This window comes from Rhinoderma darwinii, chromosome 1 (assembly GCF_050947455.1).
Source record: "Rhinoderma darwinii isolate aRhiDar2 chromosome 1, aRhiDar2.hap1, whole genome shotgun sequence".
NCBI lineage: Eukaryota > Metazoa > Chordata > Amphibia > Anura > Rhinodermatidae > Rhinoderma > Rhinoderma darwinii.
In genome coordinates this window covers 484,681,279-484,700,394 of record NC_134687.1, presented here as the reverse complement: position 1 = coordinate 484,700,394, position 19,116 = coordinate 484,681,279, and the positions used below count along the sequence as shown (strand labels likewise).

The window sequence follows — 19,116 nt, the reverse complement described above, 5'->3', positions numbered from 1 at the left end:
TCACCCAACACTTGGGATGTCTGAACGCAGCGGAGTACTGTAAATACAAGGGAGCGCAGGGAAAGTTGCATTTGCGCGGCACCCTGGAGATTACTTACGGACCAGGTGACAGAGGGAAGAAGTCGGCTTCTTGAAACAGGCAGTGATCATGTTCCGCTCCACTGTCGCCTACAGTGGTGCTTGGGAGTTTGTGATCCCTTCAGAATTTTCTGTATTTCTACATAAAAATGGGACCTAAATCTACATCAGATTTTCACACAAGTCCTAAAAGTAGACCAAATCAAACAAATGAGTCACAAATATTAGACTTGGTCATTTATTTATTGAGGAAAATGATTCAATGCCACATATCTGTGAGTGTCAAAAGTATGTGACCCTTTGCTTACTGTATCTGGTGTGTCGCCCTTGTGCAGCAATAACTGCATCTAAACGTTTCCAGTAATTGTTGACTAGTTCTGCACATCGGCTTGGAGGAATTTTAGCCTATTCCTTTGGACAAAATAGCCTCAACTCTGTTATGTTGATGGGTTTGCTCCCATGAACTGCTCGCTTCAGGTCCTTCCACAACATTTCTATTGGATTAAAGTCATGACTGACTTGGCCATTCCAAAACTTTACCTTTATTCTTCTTTAACCATTCTTTGGTACAATGACTTGTGTGCTTAGGGTCGTTGTCCTGCTATATGACCCACGTTCTCTTGAGATTTAGTTAATGGACAGATGTCCTGACATTTTCCTTTAGAATTTGCTGGTATAATTCAGAATTCATTGTTCCATCAATGGTGGCAAGCCGTTCTGGCCCAGATGCAGCAAAACAGGCCCAAACCACGATACGACCACCATGTTTCACAAATGGTATGAGGTTTTTATGCTGGAATGGATAACGCTTCTCATTTAAACCAAAAACAACAACTATTTTGGTCTCTTCCGTCCACAAAACATTGTTCCAATATCCTTCTGACTTGTCTAGCTCATCTTTAGCAAACTGCACACGGGCATCAAGTTTCTTTTTGGAGAGCAGCAGCTTTCTCCTTGCAATCCTGCAATGCACACCATTGTTGTTCAGTGTCCTCCTGACTGTGGACTGATGAACATTAGCTAATGTGAGAAAGGCCTTTAGTTGCTTAGAGGTTACCATGGGCTTCTTTGCGACCTCGGACTAATATATGCCTTGCTCTTGGAGTGATCTTTGTTGGTCGGCCTCTCCTGGGGTGGTTAATAATGGTCTTGAATTTCGTCCATTTGTACAGAATCTGTCTGACTGTGGATTGGTGGAGTCCAAACTCTTTAGAGATGGTTTTGTAACCTTTTCCAGCCTGATGAGCATCAACAACTTTTCCTCCAAGGTTCTCAGATATCTCCTTTGTTCATGCCATGATACACTTCCACAAACATGTGTTGCGAAGATTAAACTTTGATAGATCCCTGTTCTTTAAATAGAACAGGTCGCCCACTCACACCCGATTGTCATCTCATTGATTGAAAACACTTGACTCTTATTTCACCTTCAAATTATCTGCTAATCCTAAGGCCTCCCACACACGAGCGTGTTTGGACCGTGATATACGGTCCGTACATCGGCCGCATTTCCCGGACCGAACACACTGCAGGGAGCTGGGTTCCTAGCATCAGAGTGATCAATGACAGTGTCACTGCCTCGCTGCGGGATAACTGTCCCGTACTGTAATCATGTTTTCAGTACGGGACAGTTGTCCCGCACGGAGGCAGTGACACCTAGATAACTATGATGCTAGGAGCCCGGCTCCCTGCAGTGTGTTCGGTCCGGGAAACGTTGCTGATGTGCAGCCTGTATATCACGGACCAAACACGCTCGTGTGTGGGAGGCCTCAAAGTTCACATACTTTTACCACTCACATATGTGATATTGGATCATTTTCCTCAATAAATAAAATTACCAAGTCTTAATATTTTGACTCGTGTTTGATTTGGTTCTCTTTATCTACTTTTAGGACTGGAGTAAAAATCTGATGTAGTTTTAGGTAAAATTTATGCAGAAATATAGAAAATTCTGAAGGGTTCACAAACTTTCAAGCGTCACTGTACATATGGCACCAATAGTTCAAGTTGAATTGCCAGGCAGTGACACTCTTCCTGCCTTGTGCGCAAAGTGCTTACCGGGATGAGAAAGAGTACATAGGAACAAGCAGGTGGATGTGGCAGGGGGCCTGTGGGCTCCCTAGGCTTTGGGGCCCAGTCACATCTGTGACCCCCATAGCATTGTTAAGGGGTATATGGGGCAATAAATTGTCACCAGATATTTCCCCCTCAAGCTGCTTACGTCGCTGGTCTGGTATTATGTAATAAACGTACATGGGCAATGCTTTTCACGTCTTGGTTCATAGAAAAACGGCAAATATCAACTTTAACGCCTTTATCGCGCTAACGCTAATTAGGTACAGAGAGTCCTCTGTTCCAGGAAATGTTCTGTACTTTTCTTTCGAACACCTCCCCCATTCTCTCGCTGCAGTGCATGACACAGCAGATTGGCAGAGACGTCTGAGTGTAGGGAAGGCAACGGAAAGGAGTTCGAAAGAAAAGTGCAGGACACTTTCTGGTACAGAAGACTCTTTGAACCTAACTAGCATACGGAGTAGATTTTTGCTGTTTTGCAAGAACCAAGACATGTAATAAAAGGTATGTGGGCAATGCTTTTCTAAATACCAGACCAGAAGTGTAAGCAGCATAGGAAACAAAACTTGTCAGACTCCCTTTAACTCGAGCACATACTTAGGTACCTAAACTGTATGTGATTAATTATAGAATACGAATTCAACTCACTTATGAATATACTTTCATTTCCAATTTTTTTGCAGAACTGCCAAGTTAAAACCGGTCACCTGACGCAGGAAGCTCTGTAGTTTCCTCTTACTTGATGACGTCCAAACACATCAATCAGATGACCGCACGTGGATGGCACTGGGACTCTTCCATTCCTAAGCCAGCCCCCTTTTTGGTCCCAATGAGTTACAAACAGAGGCTAGGAGTGGGTGGGGAATAGTGTAGAGGGAAGAGCATGCCGAGAGTTGTTTTTCAGCTCGAGCTGAAAAACCCAATCCTGTCCGAGAACTGGAAATATATGAGAGTATGTGCCACAGTATCGGGGTTTGATGAGTAACACTAAAAGATTATTTTCTTTAAAAAAAAAAATATCTTTATCTATGAGGGAACCTATTTAACCGGTTAGTCACCGCCAATACGCCTTTTCACGGGGGCCACTAATGGGCTTTTCTGATGCATACGCCTTTTCACAGCGCTGCATCAGAATAAATAAACAGAGCAGGGAGCCGTTAAATCTCCCTGCTCTCAGCTGCCAGAGGTAGCTGACGGCTGCGGGCATCCCTGCTCGAACGTGTGAGATCGATATAAGTATCGATCTCATCCGTTTAACCCCTCAGATGTGGACAGGCAGTAATACACTGCAATACAAAAGTAATGTTATACTGTATATGATTATGGTCTGCTGGGCCCTGTATCTAAGTCTACCTTGTGATAGGCTTAGATACAGGTTCCAATAGACAGTATCACACATTGGCCCTGTATCTAAGCCTACCACCTGCGTTACTAATAGTTTTTTTGTGTGTTTGTGTTTTTTTACAGGTTCGGTTTTTGGACTACTTCGATGGCGGCTTTTTTATTTTCAATAAAATGGTTAAGAGGATTGTGGGGGGGGGGGGGTTTATTTCAATAAAATATTTTTTCTATGTTTTTTTACTACCACCCTAGTAATAGCCGCTGTCTGATTGACAGCGTCCATTACTAAGGCGAGGCTTAGTGTTAGCCGGTCTTGAGTCTAACACGAACCCCCATTTTTACCCTGGTACCAAACACCACCAGGGGTGTCGGGAAGAGCCGGCTGCGATCCAGTACCCGACCATCTGTAGAGATGGTCGGGCATGGGGGCGGCCGCAGGCTTGTATTACAAGGATGGGAACGCTCAAAAACAGTGGGGCTTCCCACCCAGGTAATGCTAGTCTGCTGCTTCTATGTTGTATCTGGCGGTTTATGAAAAATGAGGGGGACCCCACGTCATTTAAAATAAAATAAATAAATAATAATAATTGGAAAAAACTATGTGGGGTCCCCCCCATTTTTCATAACCAGCCAGATACAACATAGCAGCAGCAGCCTAGCATTACTAGGGTGGGAAGGGCCACTGTTTTTGGGCTTTCCCAGCCTAGTAATACAAGCCAGCGGCCGCCCCAGTACCCGGCCATCACTACAGATGGTCGGGTACTGGATCACACCCGAACGTGTAGAAAAAAAAAACAAACTAAAAAACATAAAAAAGCAGAGCAATTCTTATACTTGCCTTTCCTGGGTCCAGCGCTGGAACCGCAATGTCAGCGAGCTGGGCCCTATATCTAATCCTATCATGTGCGATACTGTCTGCTGAGCCAATGTATCTAATCCTATCCATAGCTATAGGGTCGTGGTACTATAGATATGCGGTCTCCTTTTATAGATATACACACACATACACACACACACACACACACACACACGTCCTTCTCAATGAATTAGAATATTAAAAAGTTAATTATTTCAGTAATTCAATTCATAATTTGAAACTCATATTATATAGATTCATTACACACAGAGTGATCTATTTCCAGCATTTTTTTCTTTTAATATTGATGATTATGGTAACAGTTAATGAAAACCCAAAATTTAGACTCAGCAAATTAGAATATTAAATGAGCCCAATTTCAAAAATGATTTTTAATACCGAAATGTTGGCATACTGAAAAGTATGTACAGTATATGCACTCAATACTTGGTCGGGGCTCCTTTGCATGACTTACTACATCAATGTGGCGTGGCATGGAGGCAATCAGCCTGTGGCACTGCTGAGGTGTTATGGAAGCCCAGGTTGCTTTGATAGTGGCCTTCCGCTCGTCTGCATTGTTGGGTCTGGTGTCTCTCAACTTCCACTTGACAATACCCCATAGACTCTCTATGGGATTTAGGTCAGGCGAGTTTGCTGGCCAATCAAGCACAGTGATATTGTGGTTATTAAACCAGGTATTGGTACTTTTGGCAGTGTGGGCAGGTGCCAAGTCCTGCTGGAAAATGAAATCAGCATCTCCATAAAGCTTTTCAGCAGAGGGAAGCATGAAGTGCTCTAAAATTTACTGGTAGACGGCAGCGTTGACTCTGGACTTGATATAACACAGTGGACCAACACCAGCAGATGACATGGCTCCCCAAACCATCACTGACTGTGGAAACTTCTCAATGGACCGCAAGCAACTTGGATTGAGTGTCTCTCCACTCTTCCTCCAGACTCTGGGACCTTGATTTCCAAAGGAAATGCAAATTGTACTTTCATCTGAAAACAGGACTTTGGACCACTGAGCAACAGACCAGTCCTTTTTCTCCTTAGCCCAGGTAAGACGCTTCTGTCGTTGTCTCAAGGAATGCGCCAGTTGTAGCCCACATCCTGGATACGTGTGTGTGTGGTGGTTCTTGAAGCACTGACTCCAGCCGCAGTCCACTACTTGTGATATTCCCCCAGATTCTTGAATGGCCTTTTCTTGACAATCCTTTTAAGGCTGCGGTTATCCCTGTTGCTTGTGCACCTTTTTCTACCACACTTATTCCTTCCTCTCAACTTTCCATTAATATGCTTGGATACAGCACTCTGTGAACTGACAGCTTCTTTAGCAAAGTCCTTTTGTGGCTTACCCTCCTTGTGGAGGGTGTCAATGACGGTCTTCTGCACAACTGTCAAGTCAGCAGTCTTCCCCATGATTGTGTAGCCTACTGAACCAGCCTGTTGGACCATTTAAAGGTTTAGGAAACCTTTGCAGGTGTTTTGTGTTGGTTAGCTGATTAGAGTGCGACACCTTCAGTCTGCAATCTTGAACTTTTACCCAATATTCTAATTTTCTGAGACACTAAATTTTCATTAACGGTTAGCCATAATCCTCAACATTAAAAGAGAAAAAATGCTGGAAATAGATCACTGTGTGTAATGAATCTATATAATATATGAGTTTCACTTTATGAATTGAATTACTGAAATAAATAACCTTTTGATTATATTCAAATTAATTGAGAAGGACTAGTATGTATATATATATATATATATATATATATATATATATATATATATATACACACACACACACACACACACACACACACACACACAGTACTGTGCAAAAGTTTTAGGCAGGTGTGGATGAATTTTGAAGAGTGAGAATGCTTTAAAAAATAGAAGTGTTAGTTTTTTGTTTTTTTTTAGCAATTCACAAGTTGCAAAGTGAATGAACAGAAGAGAAATATGAAACAAAATCAATATTTGGTGTGACCACCCTTTGCCTTCAAAACAGCATAAATTCTTCTAGGTACACTTGCACACAGTTTCTATAGAAGGAGGTTTCTCCAAACATCTTGGAGAACTAATCACAGATGTTCTGTAGATGTAGGCTTCCTCAAATCCTTCTCTCTCTTCATGTAATCGCAGACAGACTCTATTATGTTGAGATCAGAGGGGAGAGATAAACTGCAATACAGTAGTTTCGCAGTATACCATGCAAGCGATCGCTGGTTCAAGTCCCCTAAGGGGGACTAATAGAAAAAGTTAAATACAGTTAAATAAAGTTTTTTTTAATGTACAAAAAAAACAATTAAGGGTTTAAAAATTAACAAAACAAAAAAAAACAAAACATTTAGCATATTTTACATAAAGTAATGTTAAAAAATTAATTTATAAAAAAGTAGAGATTCGTAAAACTATCAGAGCATTACCACTTCATAAATCCCCAGGTCCCAATGGACTCACAAATGAGTACTATAAAACCTTTAATGATATCTTAGTGGAACCCATGAAGTCTACATTTGAACTAGCAACGTCCACAGGAAAATTTCCTAAAGAGATGCTTTCAGCTCTAGTGGTCACGATACCTAAACCAGGAAAGAAGTTGGACTCTACCTCTAATTACCGCCCCATCTCCCTTCTTAATGGAGAGGTAAAGATATATGCTAAAATGTTGGCTAATAGATTGTTGGGGACCATCCCCTTTTTGGTCCATTTAGACCAGACAGGTTTTACAACAGGAAGACAAACCCCAGACAGTACTAGGAGATTGTTTTCTCTTCTACAGATTGCGGAAAAATCTAAAATTCTCTCTCTTTTTATCACTTGATGCTGAAAAGGCATTTGATAGAACTGAAAAGGCATAATCCCAATTAACTCTATCTGAATTTGGATTTGAGGGACCCATATACTCAGCCATTCAAGCACTCTACTCTAGTCCAACGGCAAAGATTTATGTAAATGGGGCCCTTTCAAGTCAATTCACTTTGACCAACGGTACACCCGACAGGGATGTCCTCTCTCCCGAATCTTCTTTAACCTCTCCATTGAACCCCTTGCGGAATTTCTACGCTACAATCTCGCTATCTCTGGCATTCAGGCAGGAAAATTTACCCACAAAGTAGCGCTTTTCGAGGACGATGTGATTGTAATTTGTACTGACCCTGTAGGCTCTTTAGCGGCTACGTTTGAAGTACTCGATAGATTTCGCCAGGTCTCTTTTTATAAACTAAATAAAGATAAATCCCAAATTCTCCCCCTCACTTCCATGCAGGATTTGAAACAACGATATCTGCTTGATTGGCAGACAGGAGAGATATCCTATATAGGAATTAAACTAACAACTCCATCCACTAAAACATATGAACGTAACTTCCCTCCTATCCTCGACATTCTCCGAAAAGACATTATACATTACTCTAAATATACTGTTTCTTGGTTGGGAAGAGTGGCCGCCTACAAAATGATGCTTCTCCCGAAGCTCCTATACCTTTTTCGGACTCTACCAATTCATTTGCCAAATTCTTTTTTCGGTTGCTCAAAAGATGCTAATGAATTTTGTGTGGAACAATAAACATCCCCGTATATCTGCTGCAACTCTCACTAGACACAGACGGATGGGTGGTATAGGGGTCTTTAACATTCGAGACCACTATAGAGCGTGCGTTTTAGACCAACTAACCCATTGGTGGCAAAATAATACGAAAAAACATTGGGTTGATATTGATATTGGGTCTATAGGTACCCTCTTACACATATTATGGGACTGCCCTAAGATCGAACCCCTGTGGAAGGACGCCCACAATATAATTCAGACTATTACTGATATGAAGTTCTCACTAACTCCTGAATTAGCCCCACTATTCATTGGCCTGGAAGGGTTCCCACCTCCCTATGCCACAGTAGTCGCCCATGTACTTATGGCTACTAAATTGGTGATTACAAGACATTGGAAGAAATTGTCCCCTCCCCTTATCCAAGAAGTAGTGACTCTGGTCAATACTAATATGTATGAACAAATGCTGGCTAACCAAGATAAGCAGCAATCCAAATTCAGAAACAAATGGGAGTGTTGGTTCTATAGCTCATACTTCAAAAACTGATCCTTTAGGATTTTCTTTCTGGTCCTGATATGGGTCTGTAGTCCTCCTATATGGGGCTGAGGATTGTCTTCTGGAGATTTGCTGGATTTGGAATGGTTTATATATTACTTTATGTCTGAATTACCTCCTTGGCATGATACTTGTAACATGTTTGATCTATAAAAGGTCATGTACTGTTGTAACGAATCGCTAACTGCATAAGATTCTCATTTAATCTAATGTTGTTCTGTTGCCTTCATCCTTTGTACAAGGTACGATTATTTTGTTTTGTTGATGTTACTTTGAAAAACTGAAATAAAAATGTATTGATTTAAAAAAAAAAAAAAAAAGTGGATCCGATGTTTATTTCCCATTCCACCCCACAAAGATTTTTTTTTCCGTTTCCCAGTACATTTTATGGCCCAATAAATACAACTTGTCCTGCAAAACACAAGCCCTCACACAGCCAGGTCAAGGGAAAAATATAAAAATTATGGCTTTTGGAAGGCGGGGAGGAATAAGCGAATATGAAAATCCGAAAAATAACTGCATCTCCAAGGGGTTAATGACTGTGTTTTAACCTACATATGAAAATGATAATCATTATCACCCGTTTGGTATAATTGGTTAATCATACACCTGACTATAATCCTACAAAATCCATGACTATGTGGAAGTATACCTAGAAGAATTAATGCTGTTTTGAAGGCAAAGGGTGGTCACACCAAATATCGATTCGATTTAGGTTTCTTTTCTGTTCATTCAATTTGTATTTTCTTTATTCATAAAAAAAGAACTATTTTACACTTTTTATTTTTTTATTTTTAAAGCATTCTTACTTTGCAGCATTTTTCCACAATGCCATGTGCATGTTATCAAAAAGGGTGACTCAATTCCTTGGCTGAAGTGAAGTAGAGAAAAATCACCATGCTTGAAAAAGGTCCCATAGCAGGACAGAAACGTTGCAGCTGTGTTGGCTGAATAAACCACACTTTTTGATTACTTCGATGTGCTGTGGGATTTCTTCTATTTATATTCATAATCCGTGGATCAGGATTACCCGCTTGCACCCATTTACATGGTGGATTTTGGACATTGAGCGCTGCTCATTTGCATATATATATATATATATATATATATATATATATATATATATATATATATATATATATATATATACATATACACACACATATACATACACACACACACACACACACACACACAATCGTTCAAAGGTTTGGGGTCACCCAGACATTTTTGTGTTTTCCATGAAAACTCACACTTATATTTATCAAATGAGTTGCAAAATGACTAGAAAATATAGTCAAGACATTGACAAGGTTAGAAATAATGATTTTTATTTGAAATAATAATTTTCTCCTTCAAACCTTGCTTTCGCAAAGAATGCTCCATTTGCAGCAATTACAGCATTGCAGACCTTTGGCATTGCAGACCTGTTAATTTGCTGAGGTAATCGGAAGAAATTTCACCCCATGCTTCCAGAAGCCCCTCCCACAAGTTGGATTGGTTTGATGGGCACTTCTTGCGTACCATACGGTCAAGCTGCTCCCACAACAGCTCTATGGGGTTGAGATCTGGTGACTGCGCTGGCCACTCCATTACAGATAGAATACCAGCTGCCTGCTTCTTCCCTCAATAGTTCTTGCATAATTTGGAGGTGTGCTTTGGGTCATTGTCCTGTTGTAGGATGAAATTGGCTCCAATCAAGCGCTGTCCACAGGGTATGGCATGGCGTTGCAAAATGGAGTGATAGCCTTCCTTATTCAAAATCCCTTTTACCTTGTACAAATCTCCCACTTTACCAGCACCAAAGCAACCCCAGACCATCACATTACCTCCACCATGCTTGACAGATGGCGTCAGGCACTCTTCCAGCATCTTTTCAGTTGTTCTGCGTCTCACAAATGTTCTTCTGTGTGATCCAAACACCTCAAACTTCGATTCGTCTGTCCATAACACTTTTTTCCAATCTTCCTCCGTCCAATATCTGTGTGCTTTTGCCCATATTAATCTTTTCCTTTTATTAGCCAGTCTCAGATATGGCTTTTTCTTTGCCACTCAGCCCTGAAGGCCAGCATCCCGGAGTCGCCTCTTCACTGTAGACGTTGACACGGGCGTTTTGCGGGTACTATTTAATGAAGCTGCCAGTTGAGGACCTGTGAGGCGTCTATTTCTCAAACTAGAGACTCTAATGTACTTGTCTTGTTGCTCAGTTGTGCAGCGGGGCCTCCCACTTCTCTTTCTATTCTGGTTAGAGCCTATTTGTGCTGTCCTCTGAAGGGAGTAGTACACACCATTGTAAGAATAGCCTTCATTTCTAAGAACAAGAATAGACTGTCGAGTTTCACATGAAAGCTCTCTTTTTATAGCCATTTGGAGAGTTTAATCGAACCCACACATGTAATGCTCCAGATTCTCAACTAGCTCAAAGGAAGGTCAGTTTTATAGCTCCTCTAAACAGCAAAACTGTTTACAGCGGTGCTAACATAATTGCACAAGGGTTTTCAAGTGTTTTCTAATCATCAATTAGCCTTCTAACACAGTTAGCAAACACAATGTACCATTAGAACACTGGAGTGATGGTTGCTGGAAATGGGCCTCTATACGCCTATGTAGATATTGCATTAAAAACCAGGCGTTTGCAGCTAGAATAGTCATTTACCACATTTTCAATGTATAGAGTGTATTTCTGATTAATTTAATGTTATCTTCATTGAAAAAAAACTGTGCTTTTCTTTCAAAAATAAGGAAATTTCTAAGTGACCCTAAACTTTTGAACGGTAGTATATATATATATATATATATATATATATATATATACACACACACACATACATACCACACACACACACACACACACACACACACCCACACGTGGACAACATCGGGCAGGAAATAAAAAGGTATGCTCCCACTTTGCCTCATATTGATATGATTGGAATGTGCAGCCTGCTACAGAACAGCATAGAGAATATTTTATAGAAACTTGAATTTACACACAGAGGTGCATATCCAAATAAATTTTTAAGGTGTTCGATTGAAGGTATGCCTTAAGGAAACTACAGTACAAAACCTGAACCATGCTAATTCACGATACAAACACAAATGAGTGAACAAAATTTCTTATAAGCTTTCATTCATAATTCACATGGCTTGCAAAAACATTTCACATATAACAGTAAACTAAGAAAAGCAGTAGTTACCTGAGGTGCTACATAATATGGAGTAAATTGTGGCGTCATTAGGTCCCCCTGGTCTATTTTTGCAAAACCAAAATCACATAATTTCACTGGAGCATCCTAAAAATAAACAGTTGTTAAAAGTATTTTTTTTTTTCTTTCTTCAGATGCGTTGTTAAATTTAAAGGGAACATATTTAGCAATCGTGGGACATCTGAAGTTTGTAAATTCCGTGAAGTAGCATTACATTGGACTCATGGAGGCACCCATTTATTTTTGTAATTAAAAACAAATGAAGGAAGCTCCATAAACTGCTGGTCAAAAATGATAAAAGAAAAGAAATAAAAAAATATTCCAAATATAATTTAATATTTTTATGTAACCTTATTTTGTGCCTTTTACCATGGTGATATTGTTTTGTACTTGATTTATGCTTATTTTATCATCTCTAGACGTTTTACCTGCTTTGTGTTTGTTATTGCTAAATAAATAATAAAAACTTAACTAAAAAAAATAAATTATATATAATCAACATAATGTTGCATATCTTTGCAAATATATTACTTTGCTTAACATTAACTGGCCTGCACTACAAAACCCCTAGTAACCCACTGCTGAGTTGGGTCAGTTTTCACGGACTCGATTCACCTGCTAAAGTGAATGGGGTGCCACTCAGATGCTGTGAACAGACGGCCCGAGTGGTACTCGGTCATGTGCAAATGCTATAAATTTGAACTGTGGGAGATATAGCCACATTTTTTTTTCAATTTACTCCTGTTTTGGTAGAAATTGTACAGGTTAAAAAGTTACATTTAATTTTCAACATTTATGTTTTTACTCCAAAAATGAAAACAGGTGAGAAAAGTGAGCTTTGTCAAGTTGAAAGTTTACTTTTAGACTTTTTTTTATCAAACGAAATGTTTTAAAAAAAAAGGCGAAAAATTAGTGGTACAACGTTATGGCTGCTCATAGCATAGAATTCCAAATGCACCAGACTTATTAAGAGGCATGCGTCTTTTAATAGATTAGGCGCAATTCTCGCCAACTACCCTCTAATTTCACTGGTGCAAAATACACCATTATTAATAAATGTGTTTTATAGTGTTTACAATGTAAATTAGAAGGATACAGGACATGAGTTAGATCGCTCACAACGTGAGGCAGGAGAATGATCTACACTACAGGATGTCCACTAAGCTTTTGGGAGGCTTCTGTTAGCATAGTGTTGACAACAAATTCAGAGCAGAAACCAAAAGAATGGACTGTAGTAATGACTCACAAAAGATATGTGGCAAGAGTCATTGCTACCTGCCTTAAGGCCCTTTTACACGGGCCAATGATCGGGCAAACGAGTGTTCATAAGAACGCTCGATCCCGATCACTGCCCTGTGTATGCAGGGCAGCGATCAGCCGATGAACGAGCAAACGCTCGTTCATCAGCTGATCAGATCGTTTATCTGGAACAAAATATTATCAAAAACAGTGAGATGTGCTGCAGACATGATGGAAATGCACGGGGACGTCCCCATATATTACTGATCAGAGCTCCTAGCGAAAGTAGCAAACAAGCACCCATCAAGGAGCTGTCTCGATCTTCGCTTGTTTTTAATGCCCATATTGGCAGGTGCAAAAGGTCCCTTACTGTACTTTACCTACCTGCTGTAGATCTGTAGCTAGAGTGTTAAACTTCCCTGCTTCTTAGGGAGTAATGTAAAAAGAGAAAGGCCAGGGGCGTGATACAGCTATAACCAAATCATTACCTAAGCTCACGCAATTTAGACTGACACCTTGTACCTTAAAGAGGTTTTCCACTACTGGACAACTGATGACCTATTCATCGTATAGGTCATCAGTATATGATCGGTGCGTGTCCGACAGCCGGACCCTGCTCTGATCAGCTGCTCCGGCTACCAGACGTCCATGCCGGAAGCAGATGGCTCCGGTCACGGAATAGCGGCCGAGATGCAGAACTGCAGCCCTGCTTCTATTCAAGTGAATTAGAGCAGAGCAACAGTTCAGACGCAAAGCAATGTACGGATGTGATTGCATAGTGTGCAATGACATGTGGTGCGCGCAGGAAGCCGGAGCAGCTGATCGGTGCGGGGTCCAGGTGTCAGACATGCACCGATCATATACAGATGACCTATCCAGTGGATAGGTCATCAGTTGTTCGGTAGTGGAAAACCCCTTTAAACTGACTATCTCTACAAAAGACACTCCCTCCTAGAAGGACCCTACTCTCCATTTACCATTTACTCTGTATTACCATCAATCCCACAAGACGTATCCTAAAAGTACCACTACATTCTCAAAAGGGATCTAAAATGGGAACAGGACCCCAATAGGGACCTTCCTGTCTTTTTATAGTAGATAGTTTAGTCCAAAGTTGCTCATATGAACCTTATTTAGGAAAAGCCAGTATCACAACCATGCCCTCCTTTATAACCTCAACCCGACTTTTTCGTAACACTTGTTGGCAAAGGAGGACAGTCACAGGGTCATTAGCACAACTACTGGACATGCCCCTTTGCCAAAACGTATTGGATCCTAGTTGAATCCCTTCGGTCTACGGTCCTATGTAAAATGACTAATAGCATTATTTTGGAGGTCCGCCCCTTTCCTAGCAGATATACTCCAGAATCACAGCATAGAATATTTGACTGCCATGATTGATAACACTCTAGATAAGTTTCCCTCTATTTCGTTTTCATAGAACTTGTACTGCCTAACTGTGATTCTCTGACGCCACTGAACTTTTGCCACATTGCATACTGTATTAGATCTCTTTGGAGCGCCAGTCGATTTACCCCAAATCCCTTTTTCCTAATCCCTCTATTTAGGTTATTACTACAGTTGTGTTTTGATATTTGCCACATGGTTACCGACTGTTTCGAATATTGTGATGGTAACCTGCAATGTGATAATTCTGACCACGGTGATACTTGAAATTAACGGTTAATCACAACTTTTCTACGTGATGTAAATGTTCCTATATGACTTCTTTCTGTAACCATTGGTGTTCTATTTCTTTTAGGCTACATTCACACGAGAGTGACAGATTTACACTCGTAAAAAACGCGTGTAAATCTGTCCGTGCGCGTTGCGTTTTGCATCAGTGTGCTTTGCGTGTGGCATGTGTTTTTCATACACTTGCAAGAACTTTTTTTCAATGTTATTGATGCATAAAACACTGGACAGCACACAGATGCGGGTCCGTGTGCTGTCTGGTGTTTTCACACACCCATTGACTTCAAAGGGCGACTACGTTTCGTGAAAATGCACCAATATAGGACATGCAATGGACACTCGCTGCGTGAAAACTCACGCATGTGTGAATTACCCCAATGAAATAAATGGGTCAATGTTCTGTGCGTTGTTTCAACCCACAGCACACGGACGAGAATCACGCTCGTCTGAATGAGCCCTTATTTTACTATTCCAACACTCCATATAAATACACAAAAAACAACAACAACAACAACCACAACAGATGGACAAAGGATTATGAATATCTTACCAAAGAGTTATCCTTAAAGAGCAGGTTCTCTGGTTTCAGATCCCTGTGTGCAATGTTTATCGAGTGACAATGCTGTAGAGCCAAAGCAATCTGTAAAAAGAAAATGTAAGTCAGTACATTTTTTGGTATTATTTATATGGTAACTGCTTTATTGTAAGATGAGCTGCAAAAATGCATAGTGCAGATCCATCTAGCAACAAAGAAGTCAAACCCATGAACCGCTCTGCTCTTACCACATACTACAGAGATTTAAATGTGCTACATATACTCAACCTTTACAGCTCCAAAGTGATTGGCAACACCAGGGTATGAGACAGAAGTGTGTAAGAATCCCAAAAGCTACAATGGACAAGAAACTAACGACATACAGTAAGGCTTCATAGAGAAGCAGAAATGTAATCATATGGAAGCTTATGTGCTATAATCTTGTACATCTGCACTGAGAGACGTGGGAAATACTGAACGGTTCATTCAATAGAATTACAAATTTCCGATATTAACCTATAAATTCTATAAATGTGCGAATCAGCAACCAGAAATCAAGAGTACGGCCATTTATTGTGTTGATCATATGATTTAGCCCATGATAGACTCGCAGTCCACTGCAGTCCTTTGAAGCAGAGTACAAGCTTACGGTAACCCCAGAAAAAAAAGGAATTACGAAGTGTGGCTGAAACAAAACAGTTATGCCGGTGGCAGCGTGCATCACATAATCTGATTATAACAAAGCAGGCAATAAGGTCAAGTGAGAACCTATGTCGCTTTAATATGCCTTTAGCCCTTAAATTGTTCATTGCACGACTGCTGGTGGAAGCTTCTGGAACTTGCCTGCTTTGTTACTTGGCTGGCTTGCTTCTCAGTGAAGTGCCGGTGCTGGCTGATTCTGTGAAACAGCTCGCCCCCCTCCATCATCTCCATAACAATTAGGAGCCGTGCCCTGTTCAAAAGTGTTAATTTAAAGAGCGGGTCAAATATCAGTGAGTATGCAATTAATGCTGATGCTGGTCAACGGAAGGCGCAACCTTGCCTTTCTCCACCCATTCGTTGCCTGATAGATTTTGGTTTGGTTTTGGTGAAGGTCGCGCCCCAGATTGACAGCACTGGCACTTCTCTTCCAGCAGTGAAAAACTCAACCTTCCTGTCATTATTCCGGTCATTCTGAGCAGTCCGATATGTGCGTTATCACTAATGCTGCCATTTAAGTAGTGGGAGCATCTATTTGAGAAAGCCAGCTTTAGACTCTAGTTGTTTGAAGCCATGATATCACTTCTATAAACGAATTCGGCTGTCCTACAGTTAATATTCTTTTAGCCTAAAAATAGGCAACATTTGCCGATTGCCGTAGTAGGAAAAACATTATATACTGTGAGCGCTATGGGAAGCAATGATATCATTGGTCACCAATAAAAGAAAATACAGACCATGTACAAAATGTCTGACCGGTCCCTCTCTATTTATCTCCCTGGTGAGTAACAGACATGGAGAATAAAGTGGTTTAACATGGAACTATGCAGACAATGTTGCAATCTTTTCTTAATTTAATGTAGATTATGCTAAATTCACTCTTGCGTCGTATAATCCGTTACTCTGACCCGCTTTTAGATTATTATTATTATAATGGATAAAAACTGATCCGTTAAAATCCCCATTGAAAACAATCAGATTTTTAATTGCATCTGTTAGCGTCTGTTATGTTGGTCATCCTTTTTTTTGACGGAGATAAAAGTGAAAAAAATGGATGTCTAACGGATGGGTTATTTTTATTATTGGTGTCAATGTAAAACCGATACAAAAACGGATTGTAATCCGTTTGCATCCGCTATTTTGATACCATCCGTTAAAAAATAACAGATGAGGATAGGGCAAAGCAAATTTGAACATTGCCTTAGCACATTTCCTATATGCCTTTGTATCTAGCTGCCATTTCTGGATAGTTTGAGTTGGTTGGGCGTGAACCAAATGTTTTGCACGTGTCAAGACTTATGGTTGGCCCTTCGGATAATGATCGAAAACAAGGCAGATACATTATGGAACAGCACTGCAACCTTAACCCTGACAGTTCTTCAGAAGTATACCTCATCGCCAGCTGCTTTCAGGCAGATTCTAAAAACAGGGGACACTAAATATAGCTAGCAGCTAGTGACTATCAAAGTGCTAAACTGGGCATCTAACTGCAATGGTTTATGGAGATCAATATTCACACAATTGATCATTTTCTAATACAGAATGCATAGCATAAATACAGATCAGAGAACAGGCACGCTCTCCAGAACTAGTAGTTGACTGATGAAGGACTATTAAAAAGTTCAGCGCAGTAAAAGCAATATATTACACATTTTTAGATGTCCTTGAGAAAAGAATAGCAGTTTTAAGAATACCTAAAAAAATGAACACATAAAGTATTAAGAATCAACACAACATAAAGAATTAACCCTTCAGAACTAGTCATCCTATTCTTAGAGGTCTTACATTTGTTACAGGGCAAACTATTGGAGGTCACATTTCTGCAAAAGAGTAAAGTACATGTAATGAAGAGGCAGAATACATAGATGTCAAAGAGGCCAAAAGGAAAAACTCAATCGCACAGAATTGCCTGGTCTTACCTGGGGCTTGATTCGTGGGGGAACTGCACACTGTTTGCATAAACGTCAATTATTTGAACAATGTTTGGATGTGATGCGCACAACATATGCAGTCGTACCTTAAAGAAAATAGGACTGGTGTTATTTAATGCATAAAATGACCATTGTACATAAAAAAAAAATAGAATAAAAATGAATAGCAAGAAAAAAGTATTAGACATAACCTTGGCATACTTCTAGCCTCCAGCAATTCAGATGATTCACGCAGAAAAGCCAATAATGGCGCCAGTCTGCTAAAACATGCCATTTTACAGAACAACAGGTCAGATGGGATTTGACATATGAAGACATTGTAGTAATATCTACAGTAAAATGACAATATGACTGCTTCCTGCGCCCTTTCAATACATCTTTAAAGGAATTGTTTAGTTTAGAAAACCTATTTACATGTACCCTATTAGCAGAATCTAAATTAATAAAGGGGGTTCACTGTTTAGGATCCTCATCTATTAACCAGAGCGGAGAGGAGTTACAAGCGTAACAGAGGACCGGTCCTGTATTATACAGACAACCCATTTATTTAAACGGGCACTGTGTGAAGCTTCATTTCCCCATGTGGTGGCACTGCAGGGAAATTGAACATTTACTGCCAGGTTTCCCCAAAGATTTCAGCTGATTGGTGGAGGTCTCAGCAGTGTGACACTTTTCTAACAAATAAGGTTAGTCCAAAGTGGACAACACGTTTAAGACATTATAGTAAAGACAAAGTGCAGTCTGATGCCCAGCTCACTTGACTAGCTTACGGTTAACCAGAATAAGCCACTAGCCACCGACCTGGAACTACAGGGAATCTAGGATCAAAGTCATAACTGCCAGAAGATAATTATGCCGACCGCTATCAACCCTGATTTCCCATTTTCATGTACACAAGGCCCACAGTAAGTGGACCAGGGGTAGATAAGTAGCACCTCTGACACTGTATAACTCCTAGGGTTAAAAGCATTTTTTTTTTGCATATCCCACAGAGGGATCTGCTGAAAAAAAATTAGGTCTATGGGCAGCACTGACAACCGCTCCCACGCTCTACTCCACCCATCAGCTTGTTCTGCTTGTTGACCGGTGGGTTATAATCATCAAAGTACAAAAAAAATACGCACAAACCCTGATCCGCTAAGGATTTGTACATTTGTCCTGTGACAGAAAGGATATGTCAATGTATATGTTTTGTTACAGGTCAAGAGGGAAGGGTGAGAGACATTTATAATGTGTATGGATTGTGCACCCAAGTAAGGCTTCGTTCACATCTGCGCCAGGGTCCCGTTCAGACGTTCTGTCTGAGCTTTCCGTCGGAACGGGACCCTGACTGACACAAACGGAAACCAAAGTTTTT

The 19,116-nt window shown here is 40.4% G+C and overlaps 1 protein-coding gene across 3 annotated transcripts in view; it reads right to left on the bottom strand.

Moving 5' to 3' along the window:
* The window catches only part of MAPKAPK5 (MAPK activated protein kinase 5), a 129,950-nt gene that overhangs the window by 40,643 nt on the left and 70,191 nt on the right, over positions 1–19,116 (bottom strand). For 2 of the 3 annotated variants that reach the window (XM_075834931.1, XM_075834947.1), the window contains exons 4-7: positions 17,748–17,845; positions 15,973–16,081; positions 15,145–15,234; positions 11,652–11,747 (exon numbers count right to left, since the gene is read on the bottom strand). In XM_075834931.1, coding sequence (XP_075691046.1) covers positions 11,652–11,747; positions 15,145–15,234; positions 15,973–16,081; positions 17,748–17,845 — 393 coding nt within the window. The remainder of the gene's footprint in view (positions 1–11,651; positions 11,748–15,144; positions 15,235–15,972; positions 16,082–17,747; positions 17,846–19,116) is intronic. The other variant, XM_075834939.1, reaches the window with a different exon arrangement.